This window comes from Salmo salar, chromosome 27 (assembly GCF_965601325.2).
Source record: "Salmo salar chromosome 27, fSalSal1, whole genome shotgun sequence".
NCBI classification, from domain to species: domain Eukaryota; kingdom Metazoa; phylum Chordata; class Actinopteri; order Salmoniformes; family Salmonidae; genus Salmo; species Salmo salar.
Genome location: NC_138317.1, coordinates 16,596,214 through 16,623,163, shown reverse-complemented (window position 1 = coordinate 16,623,163; position 26,950 = coordinate 16,596,214). Strand labels below are relative to the sequence as shown.

The window sequence follows — 26,950 nt, the reverse complement described above, 5'->3', positions numbered from 1 at the left end:
AAGAAGAAAGCCATTTCTTAAAGATATCCATAAAAAGTGTCGTTTAAAGTTTGCCACTAGCCACCTGGGAGACACACCAAACATGTGGAAGAAGGTGCTCTGGTCAGATGAAACCAAAATCAAACTTTTTGGCAACAATGCAAAACGTTATGTTTGGCGTAAAAGCAACACAGCTCATCACCCTGAACACACCATCCCCACTGTCAAACATGGTGGTGGCAGCATCATGGTTTGGGCCTGCTTTTCTTCAGCAGGGGCAGGGAAGATGGTTAAAATTGATGGGAAGATGGATGGAGCCAAATACAGGACCATTCTGGAAGAAAACCTGTGGAGCGCAAAGACCTGAGACTGGGACGGAGATTTGTCTTCCAACAAGACAATGATCCAAAACATAAAGCAAAATCTACAATGGAATGGTTCACAAATAAACATATCCAGGTGTTAGAATGGCCAAGTCAAAGTCCAGACCTGAATCCAATCGAGAATCTGTGGAAAGAACTGAAAACTGCTGTTCACAAACGCTCTCCATCCAACCTCACTGAGCTCGAGCTGTTTTGCAAGGAGGAATGGGCAAAAATGTCAGTCTCTCGATGTGCAAAACTGATAGAGACATACCCCAAGCGACTTACAGCTGTAATCGCAGCAAAAGGTGGCGCTACAAAGTATTAACTTAAGGGGGCTGAATAATTTTGCACGCCCAATTTTTCAGTTTTTTATTTGTTAACCTGTTGGGGATAGGGGGCAGTATTTGCACGGCTGGATAAAAAACGTACCCGATTTAATCTGGTTACTACTCCTGCCCAGTAACTAGAATATTCATATAATTATTGGCTTTGGATAGAACACACCCTAAAGTTTCTAAAACTGTTTGAATGATGTCTGTGAGTATAACAGAACTCCTATGGCAGGCCAAAACCTGAGAAGATTTCAAGCAGGAAGTGGCCTGTCTGAGAAGTAGTGTTTCATCTTGGCTCTTTTTATTGAACACTCTTAAAGGGAGTGCTCCTAACCGCAGCTTGTTACCTGTAAACAAGACACCTGTCCACAGAAGCAATCAATCAATCAGATTCCAAACTCTCCACCATGGCCAAGACCAAAGAGCTCTCCAAGGATGTCAGGGACAAGATTGTAGACCTACACAAGGCTGGAATGGGCTACAAGACCATCGCCAAGTAGCTTGGTGAGAAGGTGACAACATTTGGTGCGATTATTCGCAAATGGAAGAAACACAAAAAACTGTCAATATCACTCGGCCTGGGGCTCCATGCAAGATTTCACCTTGTGGAGTTGCAATGATCATGAGAATGGTGAGGAATCAGCCCAGAACTACACGGGAGGATCTTGGCAATGATCTCAAGGCAGCTGGGACCATAGACACCAAGAAAACAATTGGTAACACACTACACCGTGAAGGACTGAAACCCTGCAGCGCTCGCAAGGTCCCCCTGCTCAAGAAAGCACATATACATGCCCGTCTGAAGTTTGCCAATGAACATCTAAATTACTCAGAGGACAACTGGTGAAAGTGTTGTGGTCAGATGAGACCAAAATGGAGCTCTTTGACATCAACTCAACTCGCCGTGTTTGGAGGAGAAGGAATGCTGCCTATGACCTCAAGAACACCATCTCCACCGTCAATCATGGAGGTGGAAACATTATGTTTTGGGGGTGTTTTCCTGCTAAGGGGACAGGACAACTTCACCGCATCAAAGGGACAATGGACGGGGCCATGTACCGTCAAATCTTGGGTGAGAACCTCCTTCCCTCAGCCAGGGCATTGAAAATGGGTCGTGGATAGGTATTCCAGTATGATAATGACCCAAAACACACGGCCAAGGCAACAAAGCAGTGGCTCAAGAGTGACCTAGCCAGTCTCCAGACCTTAATCCCATAGAAAATCTGTGGAGGGAGCTGAAGGTTCGAGTTGCCAAACGTCAGCCTCGAAACCTTAATGACTTGGAGAAGATCTGCAAAGAGGAGTGGGACAAAATCCCTCCTGAGATGTGTGCAAACCTGGTGGCCAACTACAAGAAACGTCTGACCTCTGTGATTGCCAACAAGGGTTTTGCCACCAAGTACTAAGTCATGTTTGGCAGAGGGGTCAAATACTTATTTCCCTCATTAAAATGCAAATCATTTTATAACATTTTTGACATGTGTTTTTCTGGATTTTTTTGTTGTTATTCTGTCTCTCACTGTTCAAATAAACCTACTATTAAAATTATTGACTGATCATTTCTTTGTAAGTGGGCAAATGTACAAAATCAGCAGGGGATCAAATACTTTTTTCCCCCCACTGTATACAGTTCCATATAGGTTACATGGCAGGTCAGCAGCTGAACGTAAACTTACTGTATAGGGCGGCGTGGGCAGGGAGATCTTAGAGATCACCTTAAGGAGGTGACCATTGGTCCTGTGGTTGACGTGTGAGATTTGCGTCTGTACCACCACAGCGTTTTTCTCATTGAGGACGCTGGAGAGGGGGAAAGGTCGGGGCAGGGGCACGCGAGATTCCACCTCGTACACATCCTGATCTTCCCCTTCCACCCACATTGCCTGGTGGCTCGAATTCCAGTACGAGCGGTAGGAATCCATTGTGGTGGACAACTTTCAAGGGTTTTCAATTACCAACTAGTGTATCCTTGTAGTGCCTTCACTTCCCACGGATTGTATGAATTCTCCGGTGATCCTTTCAGCATCTACAGTGCACCTGCTGCGATGGATGGAGTCTTCAGCTGAGACTAGCAAAGCAGGGGGAGAGCCCAAGAGGGAAGAGCAGCAGAGAGCAGATGAGTCCCGACTACGTAGCCGGGCTCTAGACAACAGTCTCTACAGAGCTGCCAGGCACAGAGCCTTGGGTAAACACACTGGAGTCTCAGCTCAGAATCAGATCCACACACATAGCGTGCTGAAGAGACAATAAAAGGTCCCAAGTATATACTGAGAACAAGGTCCTCCCTTGAAACAAAGTTTCAAGTCATAAAAGAAAAGACACCGGTAGTGCTTCTCCTTGTGTAGGGGAAAAGTAATCCTTTGTGGGGGTAGAAAGTCCAAAGTCACATGTTGTACCTGGGACAAAAAGGCATTCCTGAATCCTGGCAGTGATTGAGGGGGGTAAAATAAAGCGAGACCTAGCTTTAATATCCTCTGTACCTCTGACAGACTTTTCTCTCTGTCTGTTTTGCTCACTATCTCAGAGCACAGTGTGACGTTGCCCCTCAGCAGCACTCACTCCCACTCCCTCGCTCTCTTTCTCCCTCGGGAAGCTCATTAACAATTCCATGCCGCCACGGCAACGCAGCACCGACCCGCAGGGAAGGGAAGCCTCCCGGTCCCCCCTTAATTGCTTTACACATGGAGCAGCCAACCAAGTGTTAACTGAAGCCGCCCGATCCAGTGGGGCTCTCGCTGCCCTTCTCCTTTCAGTATCTCTCCCCCTCTTTCGGTCACCCTCTCATTCTTGATCTATCCCTGTAGCCCCTCTCTAGTCTCTGTCACCACACTTTTCATTGCTCATTCCAGTTCCATGTCCCTCCCTCTTTCTCTCTCCCGGTCTCTCCTTAGACATTGAAATGTAGGCTGGTGTATATCTCGGTCTCGCTCTATCCCTCTCGAAACAGACATAAAAGAAGAGGTTGGGGTCTAAACTGTTCTCCCAGTGCGTTTTGCAGCAGGCAGGCAGAGTCTCTCCCTCTTTCACTTCCGGATTGATAGCATGGGCAGGATATTGTTCAGTGAAAAGGGGGAGGGAATAGTTAGCGTAATTTCAACCCCCCCGGGCTAATGGGGCAGGTATAGCTTTGCAAATACACACACTCCCTCTCCCACACACTCTCATACACACACATCCTTTTTGGAGGAGCTTGTCAAACAGGATTTATATTCCGTCAGTGCAGATGAACTGACTGAGACAGGTTTCCTAAAAATACCGCCGTAGCGTAGCCACCCCAGTCTCGCGAGCAAGTGAACTGTAAAACAGTCATGGACTTACACAAACAACACGTTGGCCTTACATGTCACTCATCTATAATAGAAGGGTAAGTGAGCAACACCTACTACAGCAAATTATTTCCAAAGCCAACCGACAGGACACTTAACATTCCAGAAAAACTCATTACAATCAACCATAATTCACACGACCAGGCCCTACAGACAGGAAACAACGATCCACGATCATTCACTCACAAAGAACTAATTAATCAATTCTGTCAGAAAAGAAACCATAATGCATCTGTGACCAGTATGAAGGAAGTTAAGAGGTAGTTTCGTGAGCCAATACTTGAGAAATTTTAGGAGACACACTCTAGGAGCTCAGATGCAATATTTTAATAACCTACGTTTCGACAAACAAGCTGTCTTCATCAGGGCCTAATGACAAACTACAGGGTGACTAGTTTATATAGTGTCAAAGGACAAACACAGGTGTCTAATCATTGCCGGGTGTGGCCTGATATCATTGGTTCATTCTCAGATATAAAAATAACATACCAAAAACATTAAAGGATAGCATACGATCATAGATACAATTTGGCAACATAGGCCTACAAACATTTACATGAGCAAAATCACAATAATCACAAGAATGGCTTCAGATCAAAGTCTACGTTGAGACTGAAGGGAGCAAGGGTCTTTAAATTAAAGATCCAGGCAGCCTCACGTATTAACAATAAATTGTTGAGGTCACCCCCTCTTCTAAGGAGGGTGACGTGTTCGATGCCGATATAACGTAGGGACGAAATCGAGTGGTTTGCTTCCAAAAAGTGGGCCGCAACTGGATAAGTCGAGTTTTTGCACCTAATGGTGCTACGATGCTCGAGATTTGTACTTTTCAATTGCGCTTTGTTTTCCCATATCATTTTTACCACAAGGACAAGTTACAAGATAAATAACAGCCTTAGTGGAGCAGGTGATAACACCTTTGATTGGGATCTGTTTCCCTGTTTGAAGGATCTACATTTATAAGTGCCATTACATTGAGCACAGTCATTACACTTGTAGTTTCCATCCAGTAGGGGCGCAAATAGACATTGTGCAGGGATATCTTGGGGTGGTAAATCATAGTTTACCAATTGATCTGTGAGATTTCTGCCCCGCGAGAACACGACCAAAGGAGGGTCCGAAAACACATTATCGATACGGTCATCAGATCTTAGAATGTGCCAATGTTTGTGAAAGATTCCCTTAATTTGTTCCGAGCACTTTGAATAGCGGGTAGTTAGAACGCAAGAATGCTTCTTTTTGCGAGACTGTCCTTGAAAAAGATCATGTCTCGTTTTGTTTTGAATTTTCTCAATGGCAGTATTAATCTGACCATTTGAATTTTGTTTTTCAAGGGAAGCGGGTGACAACTGTCAGCCCTCAACAAACTGTTACTATCAGTATGTTAGCTGTAAAGATCAGTGTATAGAACATTATCCTCACACAAGATCAGAAGAACGTGAGCCAATACCGACTCGCATGCCAGGTGTTCCCATAGACTTCCAGTCATTGCGCTAACCCTAGTTAGCAATTGCACTAACGCTAGTTGGCAACTTCCTTCAAACTGAACGCAGAGACATAGAAACGGTATCCAAAAGTTCATCGGATTCTGGGGAAGTAGATAAAGGGCTTCATTGCCCAAATCCCGAATATCCCATTAACGTTAGGTCTTGTGAGGACAGAGATCTTGAATGATTTGTGAGCTTGGCCTCTCATCACTAGGCAGTAATCCCCAGTTTGAAGTGACACAGTGTTTGACATGTATTCGAGTAAACCTGGGTCAACATTCCAAATATAAAATAGGCTTTTTATTGATTTAAGGTTGGACCGTTGGCAACTTCACACTCACCCACTGATTCAGAGTACACAAACCGGTGACTTTTATTGGGCTGTCCGGGGTAGGGAGCAAGAGATACTGCATTGACCACACACACTCAGTTTATCGGTCTGTATAAAAAAAAAAGCTAAGGTTACAAGTGGCTTGTTAGGTCTTTAAAACGCCTGATAGATGCAGTCACATCTAGCTCATTTACATGTGTATTGGAATGGGCCTATATCATACAACATGCTTCAATAGAAGTTCTCACACACGTTGCATGCAAAGTTCAGCCTTTGCATGCGGAAATAGTCAAGGGGACTGAATACTTTCCGAATGCACTGTATATACAGTCCCAGTCAAAGGTTCGGACACACCTACTCATTCAAGGGTTTTTCTTTATTTTTACATTTAAAATAACACACATGGGATCAAGTACTAACCAAAAAAGTGTTAAACAAATCAAAAAATATTTTATATTTGAGATTCTTCAAAGTAGCCACCTTGATGACAGCTTTGCACACTCTTGGCATTCTCTCAACCAGCTTCATGTGGTAGTCACCTGGAATTACATTTCAATTAACAGGTGTGCCTCTTTAAAAGTTAATTTGTGGAATTTCTTTCCTTCTTCATTCATTTGAGCCAATCAGTTGTGTTGTGACAAGGTAGGGTTGGTATACAGAAGATAGCCCTATTTGGTAAAAGACCAAGTCCATATTATGGCAAGAACAGCTCAAATAAGCAAAGAGAAACGACAGTCCAGGATTATTTTAAGACAAAGGTTAGACAATGCAGAAAATGTGCAGTCGCAAAAACAATCAAGCGCTATGATGAAACTGGCTCTCATGAGGACCGCCACAGGAGGGCCCGGTACGCGCGCAGGGTGTCATTAGAATAACTGCCCCTCAAACTGCAGCCCAAATAAATGCTTCATAGAGTTCAAGTAACAGACACATCTCAACATCAACTGTTCAGAGGAGACTGCGTGAATCAGGCCTTCATGGTTGAATTGCAGCAAAGAAACAACTACTAAAAGACACCAATAAGAATAAGAGACTTGCTTGGGCCAAGAAACACGAGCAATGGACATTAGACTGGTGGAAATCTGTACTTTGGTCTGATGAGCCCAAATGTGAGATTTTTGGTTCCAACCGCCATGTCTTTGTGAGCTACAGATTAGGTGAACGGATGATCGCCGCATGTGTGGTTCCCACTGTGAAGCATGGAAGAGGTAGTGTGATGGTGTGGGGTTCTTTGCTGGTGACACTCTCAGTGATTTATTTAGAATTCAAGGCACACTTAACCACCCTGGCTACCACACCGATACGCCATCCCATCTGGTTTGCGCTTAGTGGGACTATCATTTGCTTTTCAACAGGACAATGACCCAAAACATACCTCCAGGCTGTGTAAGGGCTATTTGACCAAGAAGGAGAGTGATGGAGTGCTGCATCAGATGAACTGGCCTCCACAATCACCTGACCTCAACCTAATTGAGATGGTTTGGGATGAGTTGGACCGCAGTGAAGGAAAAGCAGCCAACAAGTGCTCAGCATATGTGGGACCTCCTTAAAGACTGTAGGAAAAGCATTCCAGGTGACTACCTCATGAAGCTGGTTGAGAGAATGCCAAGAGTGTGCAAAGCTGTCATCAAGGCAAACGGTGGCTACTTTGAAGAATCTCAAATATAAAATGTATTTAGATTTGTTTAACACTTTTTGGTAACTACATGATTCCATATGTGTTATATCATAGTTTTGATGTCTTCACTATTATTCTACAATGTAGACAATAGTAAAAATAAAAACCCTTGAAAGAGTAGGTGTCCAAACTTTTGACTGGTACTGTATATTTAAACACTGGATTGCTGATGCTATGTATTGGCCATTGAAAGGCTATGAAGGCACCAGTCGGCCATATTGGCACTCTCCAGTGGGAGCAGTCCTTCATAGGAATGAATGGAATTCTACAGTGTTTCAATTAAATGTTTCAAGAACAAAATTACAAGTATTGTTTGTTGTAGCAGGGACAGTAACATTAGCACTAAGGAATATGTTATATTTTTTAATAAATGTTTTACATTTGTATGTTTTGCTCACATAATATAATTAAAACATACCGTAAATTCCGGACTATAAGCCGCAAATTTTTTCCCAGGCTTTGTACCTCGCGGCTTAAACAATGACGCGGCTAATATATGGATTTTTCCCGCTTTCAAAAATTTTTGGCTAAAAAAAAAACACATTCTGTGACGTGCTCAGTTTTTTGGCGGCATGAAGCTTTCATTAGACCAATGAAATTGCCGAACGGGTTAAGGTCAAACAACTTTTTGGTTTACTGTTTAGATCAAATCGAGCGCTCTCAAACGTCCCATCATTCTGATTACGGTAGTCATTTTGTCACCCTCATCATGGCAAAGACACGGAGAAATGCATATGATGCAGCTTTCAAGTTGAAGGCGATTGATCTGGCTGTTGGAAAAGGAAATAGAGCTGCTGCACGGGAGCTTGGTCTTAATGAGTCGATAAGACGTTGGAAACAGCAGCGTGAGGAATTGACTCAGTGCAAAAAGACAACTAAAGCTTACTGCAAATTATTATTTTTTTGTTACAAGCCGTGTTTCGTTAAAGCCTGTGTAAAGTTCATTTGTTTCAATGTACCGGTAGGCACCTGCGGCTTACAGACATGTGCGGCTTATTTATGTTAAAAATAAAAAAATGTTTTAATTAAGTGGGAGCGGCTTATATTCAGGTGCGCTTAATAGTCCGGAAATTACAGTATGCATTAAAGTGTCTGTAATAGAAGAAATGTGTCAAAAACAAATGTAGACATTAAGAAATGCATTTCTATAACTTCTAAAATCTTTTTTACAATGGAGGAGGATTGCCAAGTTGGCTGTGCGATGGCTACAATACAGCGCCTCCTGTCAGTCATCCAGGGTTTATACACATCATTGTGTGGGTGTCTATTGTGTGTGTTCGTAGGTGGGGAGAGTTAGCCAAATTATTTAGCCAATTAGCTTCTGCCAGCTGGTGGGTCGACCGTGTCGAGGTGGTTTGACTTTGGATAGCCTATCTCCGGGGCTAGTTAGTGACCGTCAATAAATTACACAATGAAATGAAAATACTTTCATGTTGCACAGCTTTTAGTTATCATTAAATGCTTTCAAAATGTGTATATGAATTTCTCCAATTTAGTTGGTTTAAGGCTTTTAATTTATGGAAATTTGGAGCTATTGGAATTTTTACATTGTCCCATGTACAGTTGAACTCGGAAGTTTACATACACTTAGGTTGGAGTCATTAAAACTCATTTTTCAATCACTCCACAAATTTCTTGTAAACAAACTATAATTTTGGCAAGTCGGTTAGGACATCTACTTTGTGCATGACACAAGTCATTTTTCCAACAATTGTTTACAGACAGATTATTTCACTTATAATTCACTGTATCACAATTCCAGTGGGTCAGAAGTTTACATACACTAAGTTGACTGTGCCTTAAACAGCTTGGAAAATTCCAGAAAATTATGTAATGGCTTTAGAAGCTTCTGTTAGGCTAATTGAGATCATTCGAGTCAACTGGAGGTGTACCTGTGGATGTATTTCAAGGCCTACCTTCAAACTCAGTGCCTCTTTGCTTGACATCATGGGAAATCTAAAGAAATCAGCGAAGACCTCAGAAAAAAATTGTAGACCTCCACAAGTCTGGTTCATCTTTGGGAGCAATTTCCAAGCGCCTGAAGGTACCACGTTCTTCTGTACAAACAATAGTACACAAGTATAAACACCATGGGACCACGCAGCCGTCATACCGCTCAAAAAGGAGACGCGTTCTGTCTCCTAGAGATAAACGTACTTTGGTGCGAAAAGTGCAAATCAATCCCAGAACAACAGCAAAATACCTTGTGAAGATGCTGGAGGAAACAGGTACAAAAGTATCTATATCCACAGTGAAACGAGTCCTTTATCGACATAACCTGAAAGGCTGCTCAGCAAGGAAGAAGACACTGCTCCAAAACCACCATAAAAAAGCCAGACTACGGTTTGCAACTGCACATAGGGACAAAGATCATACTTTTTGGAGAAATGTCCTCTGGTCTGATGAAACAAAAATAGAACAGTTGGGCCACAATGACCATCGTTATGTTTGGAGGGAAAAGGGGGAGGCTTGCAAACCGAATAACACCATCCCAACAGTGAAGCACGGGGTTGGCAGTATCATTTTGTGGGGGTGCTTTGCTACAGGAGGGACTGGTGCACTTCACAAAATAGATGGCATCATGAAGGAGGAAAAATATGTGGATATATTGAAGCAACATCTCAAGACATCAGCCAGGAAGTTAAAGCTTGGTCACAAATGGGTCTTCCAAATGGATAATGACCCCAAGCATACTTCCAAAGTTGTGGCAAAATGGCTTAAGGACAACAAAGTCAAGGTATTGGAGTGGCCATCACAAAGCCCTGACCTCAATCCTATAGAAAATTTGTGGGCAGAACTGAAAAAGCGTGTGCGAGCAATGAGGCCTACAAACCTGACTCAGTTACACCAGCTCTGTCAGGAGGAATGGGCCAAAATTCACCCAACTTATTGTGGGAAGCTTGTGGAAGGCTACCCAAAATGTTTGACCCAAGTTAAACAGTTTAAAGGCAATGCTACCATATACTAATTGAGTGTATGTAAACTTCTGACCCACTGGGAATGTGATGAAATAAATAAAAGATGAACTTAAAATCATTCTCTCTACTATTATTCTGACGTTTCACATTCTTAAAATAAACTGGTGATCCTAACTGACCAAAAATTAAATTAAATGTCAGGAATTGTGAAAAACAGAGTTTAAATGTATTTGGCTAAGGTGTATGTAAACTTCCGACTTCAACTGTACATTGTGTAATTTACAGATGCTCCCAACTAGCCACTTAGGGATATTTAAAAGTCAGTACATGTCCGTGAATCTCTTCTGAGCTATTTTTACATGCATAACCACTACACCATGAGTAATGCTTGAATATAGGACGAACAGAAGATGCAGTATGATGCAGAAACTGTACGACATTTTAATGATGTATAAAGTATCTCTAGGCTGGCAGAGGGCACACACACAGTGAATGGGCAGTAGTAGCCTTTAGTTTTTATTTAACCTTTATTTAACTAGGCAAGTCAGTTAAGAACAAATTCTTATTTACAATGACGGTCTGCCCCGGCCAAACCCTCCCCTAACACGGACGACGCTGGGCCAATTGTGTGCCACCCTATGGGACTCCCAATCACAGCCGGTTATGATACAGCCCAGGATCGAACCTGGGTCTGCAGTGATGCCTCTAGCACTGCGATGCAGTAGCCTGAGGGGTAGGAGTCATCAGAGTCCAGCTGGATTATAATAGGCTAGGGGGAGGAAGAGAGACAACGCTCTATGCAAATCCACGTGCATCTATAGACAACCACTGGGATTGAACCAGCCTTATTGTGTGGTGAATTCATTCTAGCTCCGGCTATCTAATAGCAAACAGGATTCTGCAGTCTCATCTCTAAAGGGACTGTGTGAGAATAGACTAAAAAAAAACACAGGGGGTTATGACTGTGTAAAATACGAAGTGTATTGTCAGTGAGTGGCCATTTTACACGTTTGCCAATAACCTCATGCATGTAATTTATGTATTTGACACAGAGCGCATGTAGCCCATGTCATTGTAGCTTCCAAAAACTGTAACAATACGTGACTGTCAACAAGAGAATGTTTAGGTGATAAATCCATTCATTTCCAACCGTTGTATAGCACTGGTATTTTGCTCACACACAGTTCCCGGAATGGTGTATTTATAGTATGTAGCCTACCGCTAGATATGGCAGAGGCTTTAGTTTGCGCCACAATGCTTTAATCAACAACAGCCTTTTAAATGACAATCAACGATCAACGTATAAGATAATACAAAATTATAGAACAGATTCATTTCTGTGTGGTCCACAACCTTTGTGCTGAGCACACCACGCTCTTACTAAGTGAACCTTGCTGTGACGTACCTGATTGGTCGTCTCTGTGATGGCCACCAGCAGTTTCTCTACGGCGGCCTGGAGGCGGGAGCTAATATTCATGAGGTACTCCTCGTTCTCCAGCTGAAGCTCCGCTCCTGGCAACAGGCTGTGGCAGTCAGTCATCATCTGCTGGGACAACTCCAGGCCCTTGTCCGTCTCTGTCTCACCCGACCACATGCTCACGTCACCCGCCCCAGTCTTGCTGCCTTGGCAACTCTCAGTGGTTGACGCATCTGGGCAGGAAAAATGGAGGGAAAAGTTAATTGTCAGGAGAATACACTTCATTGGAAAATAATATTGTATTCATTGTCACCAATATCAACCAGTCAGCATTTAATCATTTTCATCCAAACAATTTATTTTATGGAAAAGCATTCACCAACAATTATAATAAGGCATGGTATCCCAGGTCTTAATCACACAAGGCTTCCGAGGAGTTGCCCATCCCTTCCTTGGTCTAGCAGTATGAGCACTGTCATAATGTTCATTGGTCACAATTTAATTTGATAAATATGTGTATTTGTCACGTGCCGAAAAGAACAGGTGTAGACCTTACAATGGAATGCTTACTTACAAGCCCTTAACCAACAATGCAGTTAAAAATATATATATTACCCCCCAAAAATAAGAATAAGAGATAAAAGTAACAAATAATTAAAGAGCAGCATTAAAATAACAATAGCGAGGCTATATACAGGGGTACTGGTACAGAGTCAATGTACGGGGGGCACCGGTTAGTCGAGGCAATATGTACATATAGGTAGAGTTATTAAAATGACTATGCATAGATAATAACAGAGAGTAGCAACAGTGTAAAAGAGGGGGCGGTGGGGCAATGCAAATCGCCTGGGTAGCCATTTGATTAGATGTTCAGGAGTTTTATGGCTTGGGGGTAGAAGCTGTTTAGAAGCCTCTTGGACCTAGACTTGGCGCTCCGGTTCCGCTTGCCGTGCGGTAGCAGAGAGAACAGTCTATGACTAGGGTGGCTGGAGTCGTTGACAATTTTTAGGGCCTTCCTCTGACACCGCCTGGTATAGAGGTCCTGGATGGCAGGAAGCTTGGCCCCAGTGATGTACTGGGCCGTACACACTACCCTCTGTAGTGCCTTGCGGTCGGAGGCCGAGCAGTTGCCATACCAGGCAGTGATGCAACCAGTCAAGATGCTCTTGATGGTGCAGCTGTAGAACCTTTTGAGAATCTGAGGACCCATGCCAAATCTTTTCAGTCTCCTGAGGGGGAATAGGATTTGTTGTGCCCTCCTCACAACTGTCTTGGTGTGATTGGACCATGTTAGTTTGTTGGTGATGTGGACACCAAGGAACTTGAAGCTCTCAACCTGCCCTGTCGATGAGAATGGGGGCGTGCTCAGTCCTCCTTTTCCTGTAGTCCACAATCATCTCCTTTGTCCTGATGACGTTGAGGGAGAGGTTCTTGTCCTGGCACCTTTGACCTCCTCCCTATTGGCTGTCAGTGATCAGGCCTACCACTGTTGTGCCATTGGCAAACTTGATGATGTTGGAGTCGTGCGTGAACAGGGAGTACAGGAGGGGACTGAGCACCTACCCCTAAGGGGCCCCCGTGTTGAGGATCAGCGTGGCGGATGTGTTGTTACCTACCCTTAGCACCTGGGGGCGGCCCGTCAAGAACTCCAGGATCCAGTTGCAGAGGGATGTGTTTAGTCCCAGGGTCCTATGCTTACTGATGAGCTTTGAGGGCACTATGGTGTTTAACGCTGAGCTGTAGTCAATGAATAGCATTCTCACACAGGTGGGAAAGGGAAGTGTGGAGTGCAATAGAGATTGCATCATCTGTTATTGATGTTATTGCGGTTTAGCGAAATGCTTGTGTGCCTAGCTCCAACAGTCCAGTAGTATCTAACAAGTAACATAAATCTAAAGAATGGAATAAAGAAATATTAGGATGAGCAATGTCGGAGTGGCATTGACTAAAATATACTGCTCAAAAAAATAAAGGGAACACTTAAACAACACAATGTAACTCCAAGTCAATCACACTTCTGTGAAATCAAATCGTCCACTTAGGAAGCAACACTGATTGACAATAGATTTCACATGCTGTTGTGCAAATGGAATAGACAACAGGTTGAAATTATAGGCAATTAGCAAGACACCCCCAATAAAGGAGTGGTTCTGCAGGTGGTAACCACAGACCACTTCTCAGTTCCTATTCTTCCTGGCTGATGTTTTGGTCACTTTTGAATGCTGGCAGTGCTTTCACTCTAGTGGTAGCATGAGACGGAGTCTACAAACCACACAAGTGGCTCAGGTAGTGCAGCTCATCCAGGACGGCACATCAATGCGAGCTGTGGCAAGAAGGTTTGCTGTGTCTGTCCGCGTAGTGTCCAGAGCATGGAGGCGCTACCAGGAGACAGGCCAGTACATCAGGAGACGTGGAGGAGGCTGTAGGAGGGCAACAACCCAGCAGCAGGACCGCTACCTCCGCCTTTGTGCAAGGAGGAGCAGGAGGAGCACTGCCAGAGCCCTGCAAAATGACCTCCAGCAGGCCACAAATGTGCATGTGTCTGCTCAAACGGTCAGAAACAGACTCCATGAGGGTGGTATGAGGGCCCGACGTCCACAGGTGGGGGTTGTGCTTACAGCCCAACACCGTGCAGGACGTTTGGCATTTGCCAGAGAACACCAAGATTGGCAAATTCGCCACTGGCGCCCTGTGCTCTTCACAGATGAAAGTAGGTTCACACTGAGCACATGTGACAGACGTGACAGTCTGGAGACGCCGTGGAGAACGTTCTGCTGCCTGCAACATCCTCCAGCATGACCGGTTTGGCAGTGGGTGAGTCATGGTGTGGGGTGGCATTTCTTTGGGTGGCCGCACAGCCCTCCATGTGCTTGCCAGAGGTAGCCTGACTGCCATTAGGTACCGAGATGAGATCCTCAGACCCCTTGTGAGACCATATGCTGGTGCGGTTGGCCCTGGGTTCCTCCTAATGCAAGACAATGCTAGACCTCATGTGGCTGGAGTGTGTCAGCAGTTCCTGCAAGAGGAAGGCATTGATGCTATGGACTGGCCCGCCCGTTCCCCAGACCTGAAACCAATTGAGCACATCTGGGACATCATGTCTCGCTCCATCCACCAACGCCACGTTGCACCACAGACTGTCCAGGAGTTGGCGGATGCTTTAGTCCAGGTCTGGGAGGAGATCCCTCAGGAGACCATCCGCCACCTCATCAGGAGCATGCCCAGGCGTTGTAGGGAGGTCATACAGGCACGTGGAGGCCACACACACTACTGAGCCTCATTTTGACTTGTTTTAGGGACATTACATCAAAGTTGGATCAGCCTGTAGTGTGGTTTTCCACTTTAATTTTGAGTGTGACTCCAAATCCAGACCTCCATGGGTTGATAAATTGGATTTCCATTAATTATTTTTGTGTGATTTTGTTGTCAGCACATTCAACTATGTAAAGATAAAAGTATTTAATAAGTTTATTTCATTCATTCAGATCTAGGATGTGTTATTTTAGTGTTCCCTTTATTTTTTTGAGCAGTGTACATTAGAATTCTGTATATACATATGAAATTAGTAAAACAGCATGTAAACTTTAGTAAAGTGACTAGTGTTCCATTATTAAAGTGACCAGTGATTCCATGTCTATGTACATGTAAATCACTGGTGCAGGGTTGACCAACCGGGTGGTAGCCGGCTAGTGATGGCTATTTAACAGTCTGATGGCCTTGAGATACAAGCTGTTTTTCAGTCTCTCGGTCCCAGCTTTGATGCACCTGTACTGACCTCACCTTCTGGATGAAAGTGGGGTGAACCTTCCTGTAACATTGGGTGCTGTAGGTGTCCTGGAGGGCAGGCAGTGTGCCCCCGGTGATGCGTTGGGCAGCCTGCACCATCCTCTGGAGAGCCTTGCGGTTGCAGGCGGTGCAGGTTGAAGAAGAGCTGTTGCACTTTCTTCACTGTCTTTGTGGGTGGACCATTTCAGACAGTGATGTGTACGCCGAGGAACTTGAAGCTTTTCACCTTCTCCACTGCTGTCCTGTCGATGTGGATATGGGTGTGCTCCCTCTGCTGTCTTCGGAAGTCCACGATCAGCTCCTTCATTTTGTTGACGTTGAGGTTATTTTCCTGGCACCACTCCGCCAGGGCCCTCACCTCCTCCCTGTAGGCTGTCTCGCCATTGTTGGTAATCAGGCCTACCACTGTTGTGCCGTCTGAAAACTTGATTGAGTTGGAGGCGTGCATGGCCACGCAGGCATGGGTGAACAGGGAGTACAGGAGGAGGCTGAGCACTCACCCTTGTGGAGCCCGTGTTGAGGATCAGCGAAGTGGAGGTGTGGTTTCCTCCCTTCACTACCTGGGTGGTGGCCCGTAATGAAGTCCACGATGGGGCGGGGTTCAGACCCATGGCCCCAAGCTTAATGATGAACTTGGAGGGTACTATGGTGTCAAATGCTGAGCTGTAGTCAATGAACAGCATTCTTACATAGGTATTCCTTTTGTCCAGATGGGATAAGGCAGTGTGCAGTGTGCAGTGTGATGGTGATTGCATCGTCTGTGGACCTATTGGGGCGATATGCAAATTGAAGTGGATCTAGGGTGGCAGTTAAGGTGGAAGTGATATGATCGTTAACTAGCCTCTCAAAGCACTTCGTGATGAAAGAAGTGAGTGCTACGGGGCGATTGTCATTTAGTTCAGTTACCTTAGCTTTCTTGGGTACAGGAACAATTGTGGACATCTAGAAGCAAGTGGGGATAGCAGACTGGGATAGGGAGAGATTGAATATGTCCGTAAACACTCCAGCCAGCTGGTCAAATGTGTCTTCAGCATAGAATGGAGTCATGATCTGATTTGCCGAAGGGAGGGTGGGGGAGGGCCTTGTAGCCATCCCGGAAGGGAGAGTAACAATGGTCTAGAGTTTTTGAGGCACGAGTACTACAGGTAATGTGTTGATAGAACTCCAGTAGCGTTTTCTTTCATTTGCTTTGTTAAAATCCCCAGCTGCAATATCACATGAAAGCAGGGCTTTATAGTCTCAATCCTAGCTGACTGGTAGTGCCACCCCAGACACAGAACTAAAACAGGAAAGAACAGACATTATGTTAATGAATGATCCACAATTGCCTCTTCATTCTCAGGAGGGAGGGTCTCTCTGAAGGGGGAAGAGGAGAACCCTGAATGTCATGTACTTTGTGAAAACAAAATCTCAATAAGGAGTCAGTACTATTGTGCACATTGATTCTTTTTCAGTTCACGTCACAGTCAAATAACCCGTCAACAGCTATACTTCATTGATAAAATACAAGAGCATTTGAAAAAGGTAACAAAAAAAGTCAAGCGGTTGGTTAACTAACTAGTTCTCTGAACTGTAAAATCTAACCACAATAATTAACCCTAGCTATGCACGCATGCATGTGTGTGTATGTCTCATGTGTGTAGAGAGGGCAGGCAGATGTTTACTTGAGGGGAGATGTTCCCACACTAGAGCAGGCTTTACCACTTAAAGGGATACTGCAAGATTCTGGCATTTATCCACTTACCCAGAGCCAGATGAACTTGTGAATAACATGTTCATGTCTCTGCATGCAGTTTGAAGGAGGTTAGCAGTAGTTTGCTAACTAGCCATACCAAATGTACCTGTAGACTTCCAGTCATTGCACTTAAAAATGCCAGTCTCGCAGTATCCCCTTAAGCCTGTAGACACATAAGGGAGAGGCATATTGTTAAGCTTGGCAGGGCATTGTGTCTTAAACACACTTGTCATGTTTGGGGACTCCACCTTCGGGCCACATACCAAGAGATGAGATGAGTATACAGACGCTAAGGAGTGTAATGGTATAACCACTATTGTCTGACAGTTAGGCAGTGGTTGGTGGAATGGATGGACCATAAAATTGTCCAGGGTAGGGTATACTGCTGCTGTGCCCTTGAGCAAGTGCACCTGACTTCAATTGCTTAATTCAGTTATCTAGTTGTGTGATTCTATGATCTGTGAAATAAAGGTTGAGCAAGTATTGTCGGGAGGCAATTATACATTCTGTTAACACCAGGTTGTCGTATGGGGCAGCGACCAGGAAAAATGTAGCCCTACAATAAGAGTCTGGTTAAAAGGTATTGGTGAAGGATTGCCATGTCACCTCCTGAGTTAGATTAATTCCTATGATTCATCAGTTAACACCGCCTAATAGTGACAGGAGTGTCAGTCTGGCTGGACTGATTTTCCTCTGGTAACTGTGGGAACTTGACTTTTAATAATGTTTGGCGCTGGGATGAAATTGCCATGAATGCTATGGTCCCTGGGGATATCATTATGTATTGCTCTCAGTCTGCAAACTGAAACTGATTATTGTGCACTTAGCAGCCATTGGCTGTAATTAGGAAAATGTACACATGAGATACATTTTACAAGTTTTGGTCACCCTGATGAGGGTAGTTTGACGGAAAGCTTGGTACAATAAAGATACATTTGCATTGATATTAAATGTACACTGAACAAAAATATAAACGCAACATGCAAAGTGTTGGTCCCATGTTTAATGAGCTGAAGAAAAAAAAAATCCCAGAAATGTTCCATAAGCACAAAAAGCTTATTTCGCTCAAATGCTGTGCACAAATTTGTTTACATCCCTATTAGTTAGCATTTATCCTTTGCCAAGATAATCCATCCACCTGACAGGTGTGGCATATCAAGAAACTGATTAAACAGCATGATCATTGCACAGGTGCACCTTGTCCTGGGGACAATAAAAGGCCACTCTAAAATGTGCAGTTGTGTCACACAACACCACAGATGACTCCAGTTGAGGGAGCGTGCAATTGGCATGCTGACTGCAGGAATGTCCACCAGAGCCATTGCCAAAGATTTTAAATGTTAATTTTTTTCTACCATAAGCCACCTACAATGTAGTTTTAGAGAATTTGGCAGTACGTCCAACCGGCCTAACAACCACGTGTAACCACGCCAGCCCAGGACCTCCACATCCTGCTTCTTCACCTACGGATCATCTGAGGGGTGGAGGGGAGTATTTCTGTCTGTAATAAAGCCCTTTTGTCGGGAAAAACATATTCTGATTGGCTGCGCCCCTCATCAGCCATGTGAAATCAATAGATTAGGGCCTAATGAATTTATTTCAATTGATTTATTTCCTTATATGAACTGTAACTTGGTAAAATTGTAATAATTGTTGCATGTTGCGTTTATATTTGTTGTTCAGTATAGGAATTTTCCCCCTGTATCTTTAGCAGCTTGGTTACGCAGCTGACTTTCACACAAACTGTATACAAGTTTTGAATATTGGCAAAGTTAACGCTATACATTCAGTTGGCAGTTTATTAGGTACACCCATCTAGTACCGGGTTGCAACCACCTTTGCCCCAAGAACAGCCAGAATTATTTGGGGCATGGAAATGTTGCTCAATTGGTATCAAGGGACCTAACGAGTGCAAGGAAAACATTTCCCACACCATTACAGCACCCCCACCAGCAGCATGTACCATTGACACCAGGCAGGATGGGGCCATGTACTCATGCTGCTTACGCCAAATCCTTACTCTGTCATCAGCATGACACAACAGGAACCGGAATTTATCGGACCAGGCGATGTTTTTCCACTCCTCAAATGTCTATTGTTGGTGATCGCGTGCCCACTGGAGCAGCTTCCTCTTGTTTTTAGCTGATATGATATTCACCATGGGCATTTTTGGCAATAAGTATTCTGTCTCCATCTTTCTTTCCTCTCCTGTGTATATTTCTGTCACACACCCAGACCTCAACCCTTGCATCTCTTCTTCTCTCCCTTACCTCATTGTATCTTTAGGTTTTGTCTGGCTCTATTTAATGAAATCTATATCATCTTGATGGAGTGCTATTGTGCTCTTCCAAGACTCCGATCCCCAAGGGGGCTTGAAGGGGCAGCAGGTAGCCTACTGTTTAGAGCGTTGGGCCAGTAACCGAAAGGTTGCTAGATCAAATCCCCGAGCTGACAAGGTAAAAATCTGTCGTTCTGCCCCTGAACAAGGCAGTTAACCCACTGTTCCTAGGCCGTCATTGTAAATAAGAATTTGTTCTTAACTGACTTCCCTAGTTAAATAAAGGTTAAATAAATAAAATAATTGGTGTCACACGTTGTCGCAGCCCTAGCTACTAATCCTGGTCTTCAGTTAAGTGTAATCAGATGTGTTTGTTAGAGATGTAGCTTAACTGTGACACCAGTAAGGCCCAGATGAGCAACATTGCTGACCCCATTTTACTTCTCACAACATGCATAGGTGGTAGGGGTTGATTTGAAATTGGCTGCTCAACGAACCTTCAGCAGCCCCTGTGGCAGGCCTAAAGGGCTCGCCTGCTGCTCTTTGCCAGGTGGGTCTCTGTGAGGAGGAGGGGGGTACCAGTAGCCCCTCCACATGGCGCCCGATGGTTTCCTCAGCGGCCGCTGTGGTCTTGAGCACATCACTCAGCACCTGTCGGAGGCTCTCGTTAGCCTTACGCAGCAGATTCCTGCGGAAAGAAGAAAATAAACAAAAATATGAAATGTTGTTGAGCAAAGATTATGGTCTTTCATTCACTTAAAACAAATATTTTTGTTACGGGTGAGGTTGGCAAGACGCATACTGCACAAGTGCTTTGGTTAACTACATATGTACAGTGGCAAGAAAAAGTATGTGAACCCTTTGGAAATACCTGGATTTCTGCATAAATTGGTCATAAAATTTGATCTGATCTTTATCGAGGTCACAACAATAGACAGTCTGCTTAAACTAATAACACACAAACAATTATACGTTTTCATGACTTTGAGCACACCATGTAAACATTCACAATGCAGGGTGGAAAGAGTATGTGAAAACTTGGATTTAATAACCCTCCTTTGGCAGCAATAACCTAAACCAAACTTTTTCTGTAATTGCGGATCAGACCTGCACAACGGTCAGGAGGCATTTTGGACCATTCCTCTTTACAAAACTATTACAGTTCAGAAATATTCTTGAAATGTCTGGTGTGAACTGCTCTCTTGGGGTCATGCCACAACATCTCAATTGGGTTGAGGTCAGGACTCTGACTGGGCCACTCCAGAAGGGGTATTTTCTTCTGTGGAAGCCATTCTGTTGTTGACTTACTTCTGTGTTTTGGGTTGTTGTCCTGTTGCATCACCTAACTTCTGTTGAGCTTCAATTTGCAGACAGATAGCCTTACATTCTCCTGCAAAATGTGCTGATAAACTTGGGAATTCATTTTCCGTCAATGAGAGCAAGCTGTCCAGGCCCGAAGCAGCCCCAAATCATGACGCTAACCCCACCATACTTTACAGCTGGGATGAGGTTTTGATGCTGGTGTGCGGTGGCTTTTTTTCTCCACACAGTGTTCTGTGTTCCTTCCAAACAACTCAACTGTAGTTTCATCTGTCCACAGAATATTTAGCCTGTAGCGCTGTGGAACATCCAGGTACATTTTTGCAAACTTCAGACGTGCAGCAATGTTTTTTTTAACAGCAGTGGCTTCTTCCGTGGTGTCCTCCCATGGACACCATTCATGTTTCGAGTTTTACATATCGTAGACTCGTCAACAAAGATGTTAGCATGTTCCAGAGATTTCTGCAAGTCTTTAGCTGACACTAGCATTCTTCTTAACTTCAATGAGCATTCTGCCCTGTGCTCTTGCAGTCATTTTTGCAAGACGGCCACTCCTAGGAGAGTATCAACAGTGCTGAACTTTCTCCATTTATAGACAATTGGTCTTACCGTGGACTGATGAACATCAAGGCTTTTAGAGATACTTTTGCAACCCTTTCCAGCTTTATGCAAGTCAACAATTCTTAATATTAGGTCTTCTGAGATCACCTTTGTCCGAGGCATGGTCCACATCAGGCAATGCTTCATGTGAATAGAGGTTCTTGTGGTTCTGACTTAGAATATGTGGACAACTTTAAATACCTAGGTGTCTGGCTAGACTGTAAACTCTCCTTCCAGACTCACATTAAGCATCTCCAATCCAAAGTTAAATCTAGAATCGGCTTCCTATTTCGCAAACAAAGCCTTCTTCACTCATGCTGCCAAACATACCCTCATAAAACTGACTTATCCTACTGATCCTGGACTTCGGCGATGTCATTTACAAAATAGCCTCCAACACTCTACTCAGCAAATTGTATGCAGTCCATCACAGTGCCATCCGTTTTGTCACCAAAGCCCCATATACTAACCACCACTGAGACATGTATGCTCTCGTTGGCTGGTCCTCGCTACATATTCGTCGCCAAACCCACCGGCTCCAAGTCATCTATAAGTCTTTGCTAGGTAAAGCCCCGCCTTATCCCAGCTCACAATAGCAACACCCACCCGTAGCACGCGCTCCATATTTCACTTGTCATCCCCAAAGCCAACACCTCCTTTGGCCACCTTTCCTTCCAGTTCTCTGCTGCCAATGACTGGAACAAATTGCAAAAATCACTGAAGATGGACACTTACAGTGGGGGGAAAAAGTATTTGATCCCCTGCTGATTTTGTATGTTTGCCCACTGATAAAGAAAGGATCAGTCTATAATTTTAATGGTAGGTTTATTTGAACAGTGAGAGACAGAATAACAACAAAAATATCCAGAAAAACGCATATCAAAAATGTTATGAACTGATTTGCATTTTAATGAGGGAAATAAGTATTTGACCCCCTCTCAATCAGAAAGATTTCTGGCTCCCAGGTGTATTTTATACAGGTAACGAGCTGAGATTAGGAGCACACTCTTAAAGGGAGTGCTCCTAACCGCAGCTTGTTACCTCTAAAAAAGACACATGTCCACAGAAGCAATCAATCAATCAGATTCCAAACTCTCCACCATGGCCAAGACCAAAGAGCTCTCCAAGGATGTCAGGGACAAGATTTTAGACCTACACAAGGCTGGAATGGGCTACAAGACCATCGCCAAGCAGCTTGGTGAGAAGGTGACAACATTTGGTGCGATTATTCGCAAATGGAAGAAACACAAAAGAACTGTCAATATCCCTCAGCCTGGGGCTCCATGCAAGATCTCACCTCGTGGGGTTGCAATGATCATGAGGACGGTGAGGAATCAGCCCAGAACTACACGGGAGGATCTTGGCAATGATCTCAAGGCAGCTGGGACCATTGTCACCAAGAAAACAATTGGTAACACACTACGCCGTGAAGGACTGAAATCCTGCAGCACCCGCAAGGTCCCCCTGCTCAAGAATACATATACATGCCCGTCTGAAGTGTGCCAATGAACATCTGAATGATTCAGAGGACAACTGGTGAAAGTGTTGTGGTCAGATGAGACCAAAATGGAGCTCTTTGGCATCAACTCAACTCGCCGTGTTTGGAGGAGGAGGAATGCTGCCTATGACCCCAACAACACCATCTCCACCGTCAAACATGGAGGTGGAAACATTATGCTTTGGGGGTGTTTTTCTGCTAAGGGGACAGGACAACTTCACCGCATCATTTGACGGGGCCATGAACTGTCAAATCTTGGGTGAGAACCTCCTTCCCTCAGCCAGGGCATTGAAAATGGGTCGTGGATGGGTATTCCAGCATGACAATGACCCAAAACACACGGCCAAGGCAACAAAGGAGTAGCTCAAGAAGAAGCACATTAAGGTCCTGGAGTGGCCTAGCCAGTCTCCAGACCTTAATCCCATAGAAAATCTGTGGAGGGAGCTGAAGGTTCGAGTTGCCAAACGTCAGCTTCGAAACCGTAATGACTTGGAGAAGATCTGCAAAGAGAAGTGGGACAAAAACCCTCCTGAGATGTGTGCAAACCTGTGGCCAACTACAAGACACGTCTGACCTCTGATTGCCAACAAGGGTTTTGCCACCAAGTACTAAGTCATGTTTTGCAGAGGGGTCAAATACTTATTTCCCTCATTAAAATGAAAATAATTTTATAACATTTTTGACATGCGTTGTTCTGGATTTTTTTGGTTGTTATTCTGTCTCTCACTGTTCATATAAACCTATCATTTAAATTATAGACTGATCATTTCTTTGTAAGTGGGCAAACGTACAAAATCAGCAGGGGATCAAATACTTTCAAATACTTTTTTCCCTCACTGTATATCTCCCTCACTAAATTTAAGCGTCAGCTGTCAGAGCAGCTTATACAGCCCATCTGTAAATAGCCCATCCAACCAACTACCTCATCCCCATATTTGTTTTTCTGCTCTTTTGCACACCAGTATTTCTTCTTGCACATATATCACTCCAGTGTAAATTGCTAAATTGTAATTACTTTGGCTCTATTGGCCTATTTATTGCCTTACCTCCCTATTTTATTTGCACACACTGTATCCAGATTTTTCTATTTTGTTATTGACTGTACATTTGTTTATCCCATGTGGTAACTCTGTTTTTGTCGCACTGCTTTTTCTTTATCTTGGCCAGGTCGCAGATGTAAATGAGAACTTGTTCTTAACTGGCCTACCTGGTTAAATAAAGGTTACTTTTTTTTATAATAAAAAATAAATAGCTACATTTTGGGAGTGTTTTCCAAAGGGCAAGGCAGCTCTAACCAACATCTCCAATCTTGTCTCATTGATTGGACTCCAGGTTAGCTGACTCCTGACTCCAATTAGGTTGTGGTGAAGTCATTAGCCTCGGGGTTCACATACTTTTTCCAACCTACACTGTGAATGTTTAAATTATGTATTCAATATAGACAAGAAAAATACAATAATTTGTGTGTTATTAGTTTAACCACACTGTCTATTGGTGTGACTTAGGTGAAGATCAGATGAAATTTGATGACAAATATATGCCGAAATCACATATTTTTTCTTGAAACGTGGTGCTTGGTCATATTCACTGCATACATCTCTTTTTGAAGAAACTTGTGTATCGAAAATAAATAAATAGTAGCTAAAATATTTTAATTTTGCTCTTTAAGAGCACCTGCTGAATTAACCCACTTATATAAAAGTATTACAATGTACATACATAGTCAGTCTAGAACACAACTTATACTTAAGACATTTTAGTATAGATCGGGTCCCTTGTCCGTCTAACCTTTTATCAGTTTATACAGTGCTTTCGGAAAGTATTCAGACCCCTTGACTTTAACCACATTTTGTTAAGTTACATTCTTATTCTAAAATGTATTAAATCGTTCCCCTCATCAATCTACACACAATACCCCACAAGGACAAAGCAAAAGCAGGTTTAGAATTTTTTGCAAATTCATAAAAAATATATACTTTTACTGAAATATCACTTACATAAGTATTCAGACCCTTGACTCAGTACTTTGTTGAAGCACCCTTGGCAGCGATTACAGCCTCGAGTTTTCTTGGGTATGATACTACAAGCTTGGCACACATGTATTTGGGGAGTTTCTCCCATTCTTCTTTGCAGATCCTCTCAAGCTCTGTCAGGTTGGATGGGGAGCATTGCTGTCCAGCTATTTTCAGGTCTCTCCAGCGATGTTCGATCGGGTTCAAGTCTGGGCTCAGGCTGGGCCACTCAAGGACATTCAGAGACTGGTCCCGAAGCCACTCCTGCGTTGTCTTGGCTGTGAGCTTAGGATCGTTGTCCTGTTGGAAGGTGTACATTTGCCCCAGTCTGAGGTCCTGAGTGCTCTGGAGAAGTTTTCATCAAGTATCTCTTTGTACTTTGCTCCGTCCTCTATCACTCAATCCTGACTATTCTCCCAGTCCCTGCCGATGAAAAACATACCCATAGCATGATGCTGCCACCACCATGCTTCACTGTAGGGATGGTACCAGGTTTCCTCCAGAAGTGATGCTTGGCATTCAGGCCAAAGAGTCTTGGTTTCATCAGACCAGACAATCTTGTTTCTCATTGTCTGAGAGTCCTTTGGGTGCCAAGCTGGCTGTCATGTGCCTTTAACTGAGGAGTGGCGTCCGTCTGGCCACTCTACCATAAAGTCCTGATTGGTGGAGTGCTGCAGAGATGGTTGTCCCTCTGGAAGGTTTTCCCATCTCCACAGAGGAACTCAAGAGCTCTGTTAGAATGACCATCAGGTTTTTGTCAGCTCCCGGATTGCTCAGTTTTGACGGGCGGCCAGCTCTTGGAAGTGTCTTGGTGGTTCCGAACCTCTTCCATTTAAGAATGATGGAGGCCACTGTTCTTGGGGACCTTCAATGCTGCAGACATTTTTTGGTACCCTTCCCCAGATCTGTGCCTTGACACAGTCCTGTCTCAGAGCTCTACGGACAATTCCTTCAACCTCATGGCTTGGTTTTTGTGCTGATGTGCACTGTCAACTGCGGGACCTTGAATAGACAGGTGTGTGCCTTTCCAAATCATGTCCAATCAATTGAATTTACCAAAGGTGGACTCCAATCAAGGTGTATAAACATCAAGGATGATGAATGGAAACAGGATGCATCTGAGCTCAATTTTGAGTCTCGTAAAAAAGGGTCTGAATACTTAAGTAAACAATGTGTGTTTTTTCTTTTTAATACATTTGTAAAAAAAAAAAAAATGTTTTACTGTTTTTGTTTTGTAATTATGGGGTATTGTGTGTAGATTGCTGAGGATAAAAAAAAATGTTTAATCCTTTTTAGAATAAGGTTGTAACGTAACAAAATATGGACAAAGGCGTCTGAATACTTTCCGAAGGCACTGTATGTGGGTATAAAAAAATGAAACAATTCTCTGGTCTAAAATATACAATAAATGTGCAGAGGTAAATCATGACACGTGCACAGGAATTAAATATGTTCTCTACGATATAAATGAAATATAAAGTATAGAACATTTCTGTCATACCTCTCAGTAGTGATGACTTGATGATCTGGACAAGAAGAGTCATCCTCTCTATCTTGTGACGAGATATTTCCACCCATGGGCCTCTTCCTCCTGACCTCTTCATCTTCCTCACCTTCCTCTTCTCCCCTCTTCTTCAATGGATGGACCGGCAGGAGGGAGAAGAACGACAACAGCCCTGTCATTATCACCCGTTTACAGACAAGCACAGACTTTCACACTGTGTTGACGATTCCTGGAAACATGAGACGGCAAGGCGAGCTGAAGGCATGACCATTATAAGGAAAGTGGATTCAAATCAGACGAGAGTCGCAGCACGCACCAGTACACACACACACACACACACACACACACACACACACACACAAATCCATGGAAGCCAGGGAAACACTA

The 26,950-nt window shown here is 43.8% G+C and overlaps 1 protein-coding gene across 5 annotated transcripts in view; it reads right to left on the bottom strand.

Moving 5' to 3' along the window:
- LOC106588567 (A kinase (PRKA) anchor protein 9) overlaps window positions 1–26,950 on the bottom strand; it is a 141,582-nt gene that overhangs the window by 52,200 nt on the left and 62,432 nt on the right. For 3 of the 5 annotated variants that reach the window (XM_045709243.2, XM_045709246.2, XM_045709247.2), the window contains 4 exons: window positions 26,561–26,691; window positions 20,127–20,317; window positions 17,458–17,514; window positions 11,819–12,063 (listed from right to left, as the gene is read on the bottom strand). In XM_045709243.2, coding sequence (XP_045565199.2) covers window positions 11,819–12,063; window positions 17,458–17,514; window positions 20,127–20,317; window positions 26,561–26,691 — 624 coding nt within the window. The remainder of the gene's footprint in view (window positions 1–11,818; window positions 12,064–17,457; window positions 17,515–20,126; window positions 20,318–26,560; window positions 26,692–26,950) is intronic. The other 2 variants (XM_045709245.2, XM_014177703.3) reach the window with 2 other exon arrangements.